At 40.3% G+C, this 15,837-nt stretch overlaps 1 protein-coding gene across 1 annotated transcript in view; it reads left to right on the top strand.

The window, feature by feature from the left end:
- Positions 1-8,792, top strand: part of ELK3 (ETS transcription factor ELK3) — a 59,177-nt gene extending 50,385 nt beyond the window's left edge. The window contains exons 4-5 of the mRNA XM_065423877.1: positions 2,255-2,377; positions 6,978-8,792. Coding sequence (XP_065279949.1) covers positions 2,255-2,377; positions 6,978-7,076 — 222 coding nt within the window. The 3' untranslated portion in view covers positions 7,077-8,792. The remainder of the gene's footprint in view (positions 1-2,254; positions 2,378-6,977) is intronic.
- Positions 8,793-15,837: the final 7,045 nt, after the last annotated feature.

Below are 15,837 nucleotides of genomic sequence, written 5' to 3' on the forward strand. Positions count from 1 at the left end.
TTGTCCTTCTTGACATCACTATTGAGATTCTCACTGGCATGCAGGCACCATAATTGGGGGTCATCTTTGCTCTTCCCCTTTCCTGGCCTGGCCCATCCAGGCTGTGTCCAAATCCTGCTGCTTCTTCCTCCATAACATTTCCAAAACCTGACCTCTCCTTTGGTCACACTGTTACAGTTCTTACTCAGGCCCCCCTCTTTACTTCATGACACGAGCACTATACTCTCCTCCCGCTTTGGCCTTCCCAACACCCCTCTCCAATTCAGATGCACACAGCTGCTAAGCTCACCTCTGTTTGATTCCCAGTTTTACATTGCATCCAGTGTCAGTCGTCTTGCCATCCATCTCCTTTCAAGACCCTTCACAAGTTCGCCACTCCCATCTCATCCGCTTTTCTCTCTGATGTAGCCCCCTTGCTCTGCCAACGACACTGGCCTTCAACTTCCATTTGTCCATTTCTCCCACAAACATCTCTGCGCTTTCCTCCATGCTAACCCTTATGCATGGAGCACCTGCTCTGCGTGAGCCGTAAGGCCACTACCTGCTCCTTCAGAGTCTTTCCACAAGCTCCACTTCATGTGAAAAATCAGCCACTGAATAGAGATTAGACTTTTTTGTTTTTTAAAGAACCACCTTTCCAATAGGTTGGGGCTCTCAGATTGTGTGCATTGCTAGCCTAGGTCGCTGTGTGATTTTATTACGGTTATCTCCTGCCCCACTCTTCCCTTCCCAACTACTGTTTGCTAAACTAACCTTTAGGCTCTTGTTTGGAATTCGATTGCAGGTATGTCAGGGCAGGTGAGAGTCTTCCTGTGGATTTGTACAGCACCCGGCGCAATGGAACTCTAATCCTCACAGACCGCTTAGGCATCACCACAATACAAACAATACATCATTCAGATTTTAAAATTCCTTGACTTCTGGTCTCTCTGTGTCTAGGGTCTTTTACTGTGCCATTAACTGTGGTGTCTGAGCAACATAATGTGTGCATGCGCGCATGCAAAGACAGATGTGACAGTAAATAGTTTGAACAAACTCAAATGAGACCCTTTAGGGGGGCAAAGTTTATACCCTTGGCCACAGCGGAGGTAAAAAGAGAGCAGGACCTCAGCTACAACAGTATGAGACACGTAGGATTATGTGAGTTGACTGAGTGGGGGACATTAATTCCCTGCAAGGAGTCATGAGATTCTTCTCCTTCCCCCAAAGGTTTTAAATGTTGTAAATACAGCCAGCTCTCCCCCCACCCCGTTCAGCAAAACATTTCCCTGTTCAGCAAAGCGCAGGCTCAATTTTAAGCATGTGCTCATGTTCCATTAAAGTCAATGAGATTAAGTACGTGCTTAAATCCTTTCCTGAATAGGCGTGATTTGCTAATTTGGGGTCTGGGGTGTGAGAAAGATTAGCTGTGGTATTTCAAACCTTGTGTTCAAAGCTTAGCACAGCACTTGTGTCACTTTCTTATTTGGAATTATAGAAGTTATTTTGGATACAGAACGGCACGTGTGATTTTAGACTCTTTTTCTTTAAACGCAGAAATCTGCTTGCCAGTTGCATTTTTACTGTGTCCAGCCTGCAATTCCACTTTGAAAACACTACGAGAAGACTCACAGCTCTGTATCCGAGTCATGACCCTGCAAATAGCAATCTGTGAGCACAGAAAATCCATGGAGTCTTAGTTCTATGGATTTAGACTCTTAGCATAGAATTAGTTGCGTTCTCTGGAGCCTTAGCTGTCACTCTGGTTGTAAACCCACCCTTCACTGCAGAAACCAATACAATGCCACTTTGTTAAGCCTTCTTTCAAACAGAGTGAAAGAGAAGCACCAGCTAGGGGAGTGAGCTTCAAAGCCTAGCTTTTGACTCCAAACACTATTGGGTTAATTGTCCAAAAGATCTAGCCAGTGCGAGTAATTGCTAGTCTACAAAAAAACAAACATTATTCTGAAAGAGATTAGATTTTTACATTGATAGGCAGTGTCTAAAATGAGGTATGCATGGTATTGTAACACTGTGATACAGATATAATCATGTGGGTCTGTTTTGAATCTTTTTAAACAAACCTGAATGGCAATAAAATCACTCTGAAAAGGAGATCATTTTATAGCATGGGATATTAAATTACTGTTCTGACAGGGTCAGTAGATTAGTGGGGGTAAACCGCACAACACTGCAAAATGTCGATGGAGCTGTAACGGTCCAACCCATATTGTCTTCTGCCTCAAGGCACACATTTGGTATTTTTGTCTTGCAGACCCCAAATGGATTACTGTTGACCCCAAGTCCACTGCTGTCTAGCATTCACTTTTGGAGCAGCCTTAGTCCTGTAGCTCCTTTGAGTCCTGCCAGGCTACAAGGACCAAACACCTTGTTCCAGGTAGGTTTTTCTTGTGGACACATTTCATTTCTAAAGGTGGCTTTCTTTGGCGCACGTACTGAAAAGACATCAGGGTAACATCCTGCACATGTTGGTTTTGAATTTTCCAAGTAGTTTAACTAAATATTGACATTAGCAGGCATTCTTTAAAAGGGACACGCAGAGTTAGATTCACTGTAACACTGTCAGAATCTCCTGGGCAACATCCCTCATGGAACGTGAACATAGCAGATATTTTATGGGAAAAAGAAAAGCTGAAGGCCCTAGCTGAGAACAGTTGAGCCCTCAGAGCCTCTGAAGGAGACTGCAGAGCAAAGAGACTGCCTTGTAGCTGTTGAAGGTGGGAGGAAAAGCAATGGAAAAGGCTTTGGAAAAATCATGCAAACGAAGGCCTAGCCTTGTACAGAAGGCAGTAATTGATCCTTTTATCATGTGAAGGTGCCTGACACTGAGGATTTGTGGGTAACGCACGGGCCTTGTACTCAGGAGATCTGGGCTCAGTTCCCAGCTCTGCCACAGGTTTCATGTGTGTCCTTGGACAAGTCACTTAATCCCTCTTTGCCAGAGTTTCTCATCTGTGAAATGGGGATAACAGCACTTCTCTGCAGCATAGGATGTTGTGACAATAAATGTTCGAGAGAAATTTGGATTGCACAGTGAAGAGCACCACACAAAACCCAAAAAGGACATGAATAAATCACTGTGGAATACAAGCTGTTCAAAGCCCCAGTGTCCATCCAGAAATTGGAAAGAGGGTGGGGCTATCAGCTCCTCCACACTCCAGCCAACTGGAGCCGTTGCCAATCAGCTGATTCAATAGGGCACAGGAAAAAAATACTTATCAGTTAATTGGCAGGAAGAAAGCTGGTGATCCATAGAGGAGCTAAAGAATGCAAGGAAAAGCCCTGGAATGAAATCCCACAAGTGCTGAGGCAGACCAGCACTGACACAGTATATGGAAGATGGGAAACAAAGACGACCCAGCCCCTGAACTCCCAGAGACTGGCCATATTATACAGCAGAGTCACAAGGCCTGGGAGTGATATGACCACTAATACTCCAGCGCCACACTGGGATTACAGGCATTCCTTTCAGTTATAATGTGACTTTATGTACAGCAGTCCTAGGGCTCTTTGTTTCACCTCATATAAACTCATTTATTTGTATTGTGCTATCATTTTGCACACGATTGGAAACATCCAGACATTTCATTTGAGATGGAAGCATCCAAGACTTGTCCTGTATTGAGACTGCAAGTGCATCTAGCAACCTACAGTGACAACTGGAAGTGAAAGTGGATTTGGATCTGTCGCATCTGACGGACCCAAAGGGCCTTATCTGAATAACGCATGGTTCAGAAAAAAGGCCAAGGTGACAAATCTGTAGTGCATAAAGTTTTAATTTACAAACCAAATAGGAAGTGGCAACAGCAGCTGAAATGGAACTAACCCACCGAGTCTGAGTTTTTTTTCACTACAAAAACAGACTTCCCCAAGTGATCCTGGCTTGGCTATTTCCTGTCTCACGCACCTGCACATGTAAAACTCTCCCCAGACTAGGGATGCTACTTGTGTGCCTGCAAGGGCAAACCCACCCTTCAGAATTCTAGCTAGCAAATCTAGGAGTCAAGAAAAAAAGAGCTGGCTGCATGCCCTAAGGAAAAGGTGGTCTCAGACCAACACATTTCTGTGCCCATTGAGGGTTAATTGAACGTTCATTGCTTGCTTAAACAGGAAGCGGAAACCCTGAAAGTAGTGGGGGTCTGAGAGTAATACTTCCTAAAGCTGCTTGACTCTCTCTTTCGGGGTCCTTGACTTAAACGGAAGCAGGACCAGGCCCCAATTTCTTTTTTCCAGGTGTGTAGCATCTTCCATAGTCGAGAACAGGCAGGACTTGGCTAGAATTAATTATTTAAGATTAATATTGCCATTGCACCCAGAGGCCTCAATCAGGATGGGACCCAGATGTACTGTGTGTTGTGCAAACACACAAGAAAAAAGTCGCTGCCCTAAAGAGCTAAAGGGATTTTTTGTTACTGAGGCTACTGTACACAGATGGATCTGGTAGTTCTCGCTAACAGCCCATACTGGGTCATCTCACGCCCGCGGCAGCAAGCCTCCCAGCCTGGGTTGACAAACTTGGGCTTGTGGGGCTTTCAGTAGCATCCTAAAAACAGCTGTGTAGAGACTGGAGCTTGAGCTCTGAAGCTGAGGGGGGAGAGTGGACTTTAAAGGGCTTCTACAGACCCAGGTTGGGAGGCATGCTGCTGTAGGCTGTATAGACGTACCCCTTAAGAGCTAGACTGGATTAGGTAGTAACAGGATGGAGTGCTGACTACACTATATTGGGTGAAAGGGGAGAAAAGAGGAGGGTCTTAGCATTCTTGTTAGACCCCTGCTTCCTCCAGTGTTACGTACCGTGCCTTTGGGACATGACCGTCATCATAGCAGAAGGCTGTTGGATACTGAGGCAGACAGTGGCACCCCATGTTGAGCGAGAGCAATCACTTCTAGGAATGTGAAGCACACGCCTCTTCCTGGATGAAGGGCTCTTTATATTTCGTTCTGAAAGTGAGCGGCCATTAAGTGCCTCACTAGTACAGCACTGGAATACATACACAGCTAAAGCAACTCCCACATCCCAGTGTGTGGGGAGAGAATTGTGCCCATTCAGCCTCGGAGAAAATGAAAAGTGCCACTGAAATCTGCAGTTAATTCTGCCTCATTCAGTTTATAATTTGGCCTAATTGGAAGATCTTCCTGTGGCAATAATACTAGAATGTAATTAAACTCACTTTAGATTTTCATCATTAGTTTGAAAGTTACCGCATAACTGGGGCAATGAGAGACTTGTACATAACTGTGTTTTATCCGAAAATAAAGCCCCAAGGGAATGCAATCAAACTCCATTGAAATCTCAGCTGCCCCAATGATCCCAGTTAAACTATTTTATTCTCTTGGTTTTGATTATTTATTATCTGTATTACAGTAGCACTGAGAACTCAATCGAGGATCAGGGCCCCCTTGTGCAAGACACTGTACAAATAAGTGGGGGGAAAAAGACAGTCCTTGCCCCAGAGATCTCTCCATCTAAGTCTCCCATCTCATCCATAAAACACAACAGGTGGAAGAATTGGACAAAAGGGTAGGGGAATGAGGTTACAGTAAAATCAGCACATTTTGCATAATAATCAGTAGTCTCAGCACCTCACCTGCCTAGTGAGACAGCCAATTATTATAACAAAAGAGGGATGGTTTGTAGTCTTAGAAACCACATGAAGGACATTTTAGGTTACATATCCCTCTTGAAGAACCTACAGTATAAAAACAAGAAACTGGAGTTCTCCCCCCCCCGTAATTAGTTGAAATCAAATAGGTAAAAGATTTTCCAGGGGCATGGTGGTGACTCTTGTGGCTGGCTGGCTGGCTGATATAAAAAGAAAGCCTGCAGGAAACAAACCAGTACTGACTTTTGATACAGCCTTCAGCATGGTGCACTGACCCTTGCTGCCCAGTGCTGATCACATGGATCGATGCTTTTCAAATTTCAAACTGAATGATAAAAAGTACAATCTTTAGCTAAAACCTGGAGCTCATAGTAGAACATGGTGGCAATTAGGATTGCTCGCTCTCTGTCCTGTGGGGGGCGGTAATGATATTATAGTAGATCTTTTTTACACACCCACTCACCCCGTTTGATGTAGCTGTTCAGTTTTAACAAAGTGGCAGTTTTGGACTGGGTCATTCAGTATTTAGGGCCTAATCCTTTAAGGTGCAGCGACCTCAACGCCTGTTGAAATCAATTGAGTGTTGAGGGTGCTCAGCACTCCCATTTAAGTAATGCCTCATAGAATCAGGACCTAAGTCTGGCCATAAAATAGGCCAATATAATCCTCAGCATATTTTTAAAAACTAATTCTGAGTGAGCTAGTCTTAGATCTTAAATACCAGTCAATACACATTAAGTGCAAATAAGCTGCAATCAGGGTGCAAGGGTGTACAAAGAATATACTGGTGTATTAACTTAGTTAATATTCTTTGCACAGCACTTTGAAAATGTGACATGCTTAATACTTATATCCCTTAGCCACATGACAAAGGGTCCCTTGTAGATAGCTGACAGATTCTACTGAATACACACATACTTTTTTCAAAATATTTTTGAAGGCTTATATATTTCCCTCCCCCCCCACAGATGAAACTGTAGCTTGAGTTTACAGTTTCATTTTGCAAGAATCTTCATTGCGTATCTCTTTCAGACACCTTAAAAATGCAGAGGTGTTAATTAATGTCTTGTAAGATTACAGAACATTCTTCCTTTATGCATAACAATTAACAAATCTTTCTTCATACTGCTCAATTTTGTGAGCTGATGACAGTTGTCTTGTAGCATTAACTAGCTATATTTTCTTGTACATTTAAGAAAAATACTATCATCCTTTCATTAATAAATTTTACTCATTATTATTTGAATCAAAGCTTGTCATTTAGGAACCACAACCTTTGAAAGGAAAATCATCTGGGTTCAGTTGCTGGGGCTGAGTGCATATGCAGTAATCCTTTGAGATAATGAATGAATTTTACCTTTTGTCCTCTTGCAGTTTCCAACTCTGCTAAATGGTCACATACCAGTACCAATCCCCAGTTTGGATGGGGCCTCTTCTCCAGTACTGCTTTCTCCAAATGCTCAGAAATCCTGATGACGTCTCATCACGTTAAGGACTCATTAACTGATTTAATACATTCATTCCCATGGGTTAGTTTTTCCTGTGTCATGAGAAGGACATTGTGAAACCCTCCATTTCTTTGGTTTGCACTTTTCATTACATGGATCTACTTTTATTATGTTAGCATTTTTAAACAGTGTTTTTATATATATAAAAATCTGTTTTGCATTAAGTGAATTATAATTTTGTTTATCATAGCTCTCAAGTGTTGAACACTGTTGTTGATGAAGTACTTTTCTTAATGGATTTCAACAATGTATCTAATAAGGATGTGAAGCTTTTTTTATCCTTTTTTCCTGCATATTATGCATTGTGCTTGTGTAAAGTATAACCGGCTGTGCCTTCTTTTGCATAATGTTATGCAAATGATTTATATATTTTCTAGTATTAAGATAAAGGTTGAAAGACAAAACTAGTATTGAACAGCCCTATGGTAGTATTTCAGTATTTTTTTCCACAGATAGGCCATAATGATGCAGTGTATTCATGTAACTTTGTATTAAGTGCTTCCAAATTGTATAAAAAATAGCCGTATGATTTTTCTTTGTTAAACTGAAAGAACATAATAAATGTTATGTCCAGGAAATGCATTTAAGAATAACGAAGCCATAGCTAGACAGATGCTGAAGCCCACTTTCCTCTCTGGTGTAACTCCATTGACTTTCACAGAGTTACACCAGGGAGGGATTGGGCCCTGAACATTCATAAAATGTTTTAATGGTATTTTGTAAATGTGTCTGCAGAGAGAGGACTCACTCAATACCTATTATTTTCATAAATTGCTTATGAATTGTTGGAGTAACGGCTGAAAAGACCCATCATGTACTTTCCATCCTCCTGGCTGATGCAGGATTGTTCCCTCTGTTGGTTTTCCAAGTGCTTTGTCCAGTTGTTCCAAATGCCTTTCACTGCTTCCCTTGGAAGAACATTTCAGCTACTTAGCTGTCAGAATATGAGGCTTTCCCCAAAGCTGCGGAATTTGTAGAACTTTAAATTAACACCTTGTGCTTGTAAAGAGACCTACCGTATTCATGGGATTGTACATGTGGAAACATCAAGTATTTGAGAATTGTGGATTCATAAGTAATACTGCATCACTATCTGTATACAACCTAAAGATTCATGTATTAAGCATGCACTCTAGCTTGAGGTGGTGGCGGCTTAGTCATCTCAAAGTGTCAGGTTAGAAATACCTAGACTCCATGGCACCACAGATTCCAAACTTGGCAGGGCTGACACAAACCTTGTCTTTTAAGGTAGATAAATTGGGTTGTGTGCAGTATCCTGTGTGGATCTCTCAGATGAGATCTTTAAAACACAACAAAACAAAACACTCAAACGAGGATCCTCTCTGTTACAGCTGGTCAATAAAGATCCCACTGCACTTTTTGCGTGAATAGTAGGTTTTGCCCTTGTAACTGGCCAAAACTCCTCTTTCTTTCATTTTATGAAGTGAGCTGTGTGCCAGTTGTCTGCCTGGATGCATTTCAGTGGTGATGCATGTGTTTAGTTGTAAAGTGGTTTGCAATCCTTCAAGATGAAAGGTGCTAAATAAACATTTTATTAGTAAAGTTCTGATATTTAAAGGCCATTTTTGGGGGCGAGGGAGTGTGATGAGAGCAGGCTTCTTCCTGAGGCTCCATGGTCTTGCAACCCAACATGACTCCTGCATTGTATTGACCTGAAGAGCTCTGTGTGGCTTGCACCAACAGAAGTTGGTCCAATAAAAAAATATTACCTCACCCACCTTTGTCTCTCCTGCATATCACGTAGTCTAAGGGTACATCTACACTAAAAACACTACAGTGGCACAACTGCCCTGCTATCGCATAGACACTTTCTACAGTGACTGAAGGGGTTTTTCCATTGCTGGAGTAAATCCACCTCTCTCTAAGAGGCAGTAGCTAGGTTGACACAATGACCACAGGGCATGATATTTTTCACAGCCCTGAATGATGTAGTTAAAACATCCTAACTATGTAGTGTAGACCAGTCTTAATGAAATAGAAATGGCCATATCTAAGTAAAGTACCAGTGATTATAAACAAAGTAATAATATATACCCAAGGGGCAAAAAAAAAAAAAAAAAAAAAAAAAATCTCATCATGCATTTCAGCATTTGGGAACCCCAATAGGCACCATCATGTACATCTAGAAAGGAAGGACTACAATGACAGACCACAGCAATGAGAATCTTACACAAAATGTCCTGCGAGTTTTAGGCTAGCTAAATTGAAAACAGACTGAAAACAAAGGTGGCCACAAACGAACCAATCTGAACGGTTGGGTCAAACACATGAAAAATTAAGTGGAGGCATCAGAGATTAAACTACAGGAGTTTACAGATTAAATTATTGTATCAAACCTTTTCTTTTTTAATATATATGGCCTCTCAGATGCTTGGAACTTTTCAGTAATTAAGTCACATATGTACAATGTCCATGTGCTGGGAAGCCTGGAACCGATATTGTGCACCACTGTAACTACTTCAATGGAGTTACTACTGATTTACACTGGGATAGCTGAGGGAAGAATCAGATGTAAAAGAAGATGAGGATGCACATCTCCTTTAGCTCACAAAATAAAGATATTTCCTGGAGTATTAGAACTCAATCAATTAAAATACAATATATATTAAAAGTGCTGTCAAACTCCACTCTGCAAAAGTTGAGAGTAAAATTGTGGGAGGGAGTATATTTTTATTGACTCTCTGATGTCAAAGACTAGAACAGACTCCTACAAGAGGAAAATCCAGATTCTCATTAGTTTGTATCTCTTTCCTTGTTGCTGGATCTGATATCTTGGAAAGTAACCAACCATTTTTGAAAGAAATTGTGAAGTCTTGTACACTTTCCAAACTCCAGGGTTAGGGGTTTTTTGATGCTAGGAAATACCTATTTTTGGGCAAAAACTCAGCAATGAAATTATTGTGAAAGATCCAAGTGAAACATGATGTAGGCAACTTTGAAGAGGAGAGGCTTGGAGGCATAAGGTGCTTGTATTTCCTCCTATATCTTAATGGCAAAGAGTAACAAGTAAACATAGTAATAATGGTACAGCACATTTGTTATTGCTTAGCGGATTTAGTTTAAGTTTGATCAAAAATAGCTTAGCAGAATGAAAGCGTGCTGTACTGTCTGGCCTGCAAATTGGTCAAAATGTCGACTGAATAAGAATTCTGATTACTGTTTGTGTTATATCAGAAAGATGCACATGAAGGATAATACAGAATCATATTGCCATTTTTTCACATGGATTTATTGTCCACCTTCCCAAACCAGAAGATGGACTTTTTATGCTTACTAAATAGACTAGCCTTCTTTTGGTATGCTATGGTTCAAGGAAAACTCTGATGCTTTTCTACTGAATTTTATTAACGAGTATCTCTTAAAATGTAGATTCAAATCACAGAGAAATTTTAGTAAATAAATATGCGTGGAAGAGTCAACATTTCTATGACAGTGGATGGCTCTGAGATTACTTGGTGAGGCAGCCATGTTCTCATCAAAACAGAAATAGGTTGACTTATTTCTCCCCTTGTTTTTATTAGGTAAGTCAATGGGCTTAGAGCATGATTTTTTAAGGTAAGTTTATACATGTATTCAAACTTATTTTGGGGCCAAACCGTTTTTTATTTTAGAGGTGCTTTTATTTACTTTATATAGACTATTATGATCTGGAATTAGGAAATTTTTGTTATTCCTGTTAGCTGATATTCCACTGAATTTTCACGAGTGTGGCAACAACTATTTAGTATCTCTGCCAACATCCTGTAGGCAGAATTATGCATTTTCCCCCTCCTGGCTCCCAGCCCTTAGAGACAAGTAGGTGCCTTCAGTTATACAGAAAAAATTGCAGGACCTTGTGACTGAAAGAAGCATTTGCTTAGCAGAAGAACAAACAAGGCCCAGGTAGTATTTTATGGATAGGTTGCTGTGTGTCTTGTGGAATGAACATGAATCTATGAGATAGGACATTCTAAATGTATCATGATACCTACCCTTAATCTATCTGGAGATTGCAGCTTTAAACATGTTCTGCTCTCTCATTAGAATGCTAAGTCCCAAACAAAGCGACTTACCGAACAACGCTCTCCTGGCTACGTAGTCCTTGAGAGCTCTAACCACTGTGATGGAAGTGCAGGCCCACTGCTATGGGGTGAAAAGGGGTGGAGCACAGCGAAGGACAATTTATTGCTTAAAATGAAAAGGAGAACAAACCTTGGTTGTGCGTTCTGGAGCAGTCAGTAATACAGCCTTCTTTGGGAGGGTTTTGAGAGATGGCTTCTTATAGGAAAGGGCTCCCAACTCCCAGGAATATTATTGCTTTTTCCCCAGTAGCTGCCTTCAGATTGTCTCATGCCCATTCCATAAGAATTATAAATAAGAACAGCCATACTGGGTCAGACCAAAGGTCCATCAAGCCCAGTATCCTGTCCTCTGACCGTGGCCAATGGCAGGTGCCCCAAAGGGAATGAACAGACAGGTTATCATCAAGTGATCCATCCCTTGTCACCCAATCCCAGCATCTGACAAACAGAGGCTAGGGACACCATTCCTGCCCATCCTGGCTAATAGCCATTGATGGACCTATCTTCCATGAATCTATCTAGCTCCCTTTTGAACCCCATTATAGTATTGGCCTTCACAACACCCTCTGGCAAGGAGTTCCAGAGGTTGACAGGGCGTTGCGTGGAAAAAATACTTTCTTGTGTTTGTTTTAAACCTGCTACCTACTAATTTCATTTGGTGGCGCCTTGTTCTTGTATTATGAGAAGGAGTAAATAACACTTCCTTATTTACTTTCTCTATACCACTCATGATTTTATAGATCTCTATCATATCCCCCCTTAGTCGCATCTTTTCCAAGCTGAAAAGTCCCAGTCTTATTAATCTCTCCTCAAACGGAAGCCGTTCTATACCCCTAATAATTTTTGTTGCCCTTTTCTGAACCTTTTCCAATTCCAATATATCTTTTTTGAGATGGGGCCACCACATCTGCATGCAGTATTCAAGGTGTGGGCGTACCATGGATTTATATAGAGGCAATATGATATTTTCTGTCTTATCTATCCCTTTCTTGATGATTCCCAACATTCTGTTTGCTTTTTTGACTGTCGCTGCACATTTGAGTGGATGATTTCAGAGAACTATCCACAATGACTCCAAGATCTCTTTTTTGAGTTGTAACAGCTAATTTAGACCCCATCATTGTAGACCCCTATAGTTAGGATTATGTTTTCCAATGTGCACTACTTTGCATTTATCAACATTAAATTTCATCTGCCATTTTGTTACCCAGTTTTGAGGGATCCTTTTGTAGCTCTTCGCAGTCTGCCTGGGACTTAACTATCTTGAGTAGTTCTGTATCATCTGCAAATTTTGCCACCTCACTGTTTACCCTTTTTCCAGATCGTTTATGAATATGTTGAATAGGACTGGGCCCAGTACAGGTCCCTGGGAGACACCACTATTTACCTCTCTCCATTCTGAAAACTGACCATTTATTCCTACCCTTTGTTTCCTATCTTTTAACCAATTATCAATCCATGAGAGAACCTTCCCTCTTATCCCATGACTGCTTAGAGAGATAAAACACACCCTCAACTACCCCTAAAAGAGGTGTCCGGGACAGCTTCCTCTTTACCTGCAGACTAAAGAGCAGCACAGGGAAGAGGAAGAGAATAAACCAAAACAAAGAGCAACTTTCTCTGAAAACAAACTAATGCCATTAAAACATGCAGTAGGATGGACATATTCAAGTCATTAGTTTGTTTACAGCCTGAAGACAGAGAAGCAAGCTGGCACCGCTTTGGTCTGCAAGGCAAAGGAGGAAAAAGCAATAAGAAGAGAACTCTTCCAGTTAACAGTTTTGGTATTTAAGATTCAGCAGTAATACCCCATTATAATGAATAAAGGGAGTTCACAGCTCTCTTGCGGATAATTTGTTTCAGTATGTGGCAGGCAGACTGAACAAGGGCAACATTTGATTAGTTGCACTGTGAATGCTATCGACATGAGGAGGATTAGATGTTTATTTCTTAAATGAAAGCTTAGATTCTAGAGGATGCAGCAAAATCTTGGACATTTATTGCCCTACAGTGGTGTGCCCCTGAGAGAGCTGTTGAAAGAAAGAAAGAACAGACTAGCTAAGTTTAAGAATTCTGAAGGGGACTGTAGTCATATACTGTGGACCTGGGATTCTAGAGAATATATCAGAATGTGTGGAAAATCTTAAATTAAGCATTTTCCACATCCAAGAAACTCTTTTATATCTGCCAATGAAGGCATCAGAGGGGCAGTGTGTTCTAGTGACAGAACAATGGATTATGAATCTACAACAGCCAAACTCTAATCCTGGTTCTTCCAACACCAGCTCCCTCTGTGGCTTTGGACAAATCGCTTGTTCTCTCTAACTCACAAGATAAGAAAGCTGTTGGGTGAGATTTTCAAAAGGCAGAGATTCCTAACTACCATTTGGAAATCTCCCCCATCATCACTTACATATCTGTGCTGTGAGGATCCATCAGTTAAAGGTACAATGCTTTGAAGAAAGTAAAAAATTATAAGTGCCAGGTATTGTTAGTATTAAACATAAAACCGAGTTGGTCACTGCACTGAAAAATATAAAAATTTTTCCAGGCAAAAATGATGTAAAAATTGAATTAAGGATAAGAACACATATCACTAATTTAAGGTAATACATATTACAGGGATGTTGTAATCATTCCAAAATCAAGTATTATAAATCCAGGAAATTCAGAGTTAAACTTAAAAGAACTATGGTACCGAAATAAAGAGACAGGGCACCCAAACAACCTTAACTCTGCTCTGTAATGACACCATTCAATAACCATATGATTAAACTATTTTACTTTGTGGTCTCAGATTAGGCTAAATTGTTTTTTTAAGACACATTAGATTTTTTTTTTTCTCCCCCATGGTATCACTACAGAGCAAACTTAAGGTAGTTTGCATGCCCTATCTGTATTTCCATACCTTAACTGGTTTGGATTTCTTTTAAGCCTAACTCTGAATATCCTGGATTTATAATACTTGATTTTAGAATGATTACAACATACCTGTAATACACTTTGCCCTAAATTACTGATAATGTACTCACTCTTAACTTTATCTTAACATTTTTTTGATGGTCTAGGAATTTTTTTTTTTTAATTACAACTTTCATACATAAATTCTAAACAAGAAACTCAAAAAGGATGCTATCATGTGTCTAATGATCTGTAGATGTGGAGTATGTCAATACATTTTTAAATTTTAACTTCTATAGGCTCCTTTTAACTTCTATAGGCCAATTCAAAAAGAAACCCTGGCTGCTTTATGCCACTGTGGAGCAGAACAAAGCAGCCAAAGTTGGATTTACACATGCATTGTTTCACTAGAGCAGTGCAAAGTAGTTGAACTGTACCCTTTCTGTCTTGCAAATTCCCTTTCTGCACCTCCTTGTATTTCCCAGCTCATACATCCTAATTCTCCTCCCCCTCCTATCTCCTGCCCTCTCCAGATCTCCCTACATTCTCACGTCCGCGCGTACACACATGTACATTTCCCCCTACGTCATAAATCTCATCTATCCCTGCACGTGCCCACAAACATGCACACCTTCTCTGTTGAGCAGACCTGTTGCAACAGATTGCTTTTGATAATAAATATAATTTAATGGTCATTTTTTCATAACTGCAAATTCATCTTGAAGCAGAGGCTGGTGTATAAAATCTTCAGAGAAACTCATGAAAAACTGCCCTTTTTCAAAATGGCCTACTTCTCCCATAGTTCTTAAAGAGCATGAAGCCAAGATGCTCTTATGAAGATGGTGGTGCCCTATGTGGCCAAGGGGCAAAGAGGAACAAAAGTCCCACTGAGAACAATGAAAGAGAAATGCCCTTTTCAAAATGTCCACCTGAGGGAGCCTCTGGCTTCAATCCCATCAAGCACAATTGGAGATGGCAGCCATTCTGAAAAACAGGCAGTTCTACCATGGAATTCTCTGTACTACAACATTCTTCAGTTCCTGCTTAAGGAGAAATTTGAATAATGAAGAACAGGAAAAAATGCCTATTAACTCTAAATAAAACCCTTCAAATCTAGCCTATGCATAATATGTCAGTGAGTTTAAACTATACGGACAATTTAAAGAATCTGAATAATTTTGTTATTAATATCATTTGGGCCAAAAAATAAAAAAAGCCTGTCACCAAATACTAAATTTCGTAAAGAACCTATTTTTTACTCCTAAAATAGTTAATGGATTTACTTGTAAATTCTCAGAAAAATTGTTCTATACTCAAAGTAACTGTAGTGATTTTATGGAGGATACACTGTATTTTTCATATATAAGCAAGAGAATGAATTCCTGCTTTGAGTGCAAAATGACTCATCCTTAATTATGGAGGTGCCAGCTGTGACTCCACAAGAAGCTTCCAAACTTAGATAAACATTTTACTGATAAAAAGTTCTTACCCTTGAATCATTAAAGAATGCCAAATTTTGATTTATTAGTCTTATGACTGTAATCTAGGCATAATTTAAAATGGTAGTCCTATTAATGTTAATTCCTACTGTCTCCACATAGAGCATTTTATTCCAAATCTTGTTTAATTCGTATGTACACAACTAGACAGTTTCTTCTGACTTCTATTTTAGGAGATACAAGACACTTCAGTCTTTTTTTCTGCAAAGTTTACTAATACACTGCAGTCTATATCAGATTTCAA

This window comes from Emys orbicularis, chromosome 1 (genome assembly GCF_028017835.1).
Source record: "Emys orbicularis isolate rEmyOrb1 chromosome 1, rEmyOrb1.hap1, whole genome shotgun sequence".
NCBI classification, from domain to species: domain Eukaryota; kingdom Metazoa; phylum Chordata; order Testudines; family Emydidae; genus Emys; species Emys orbicularis.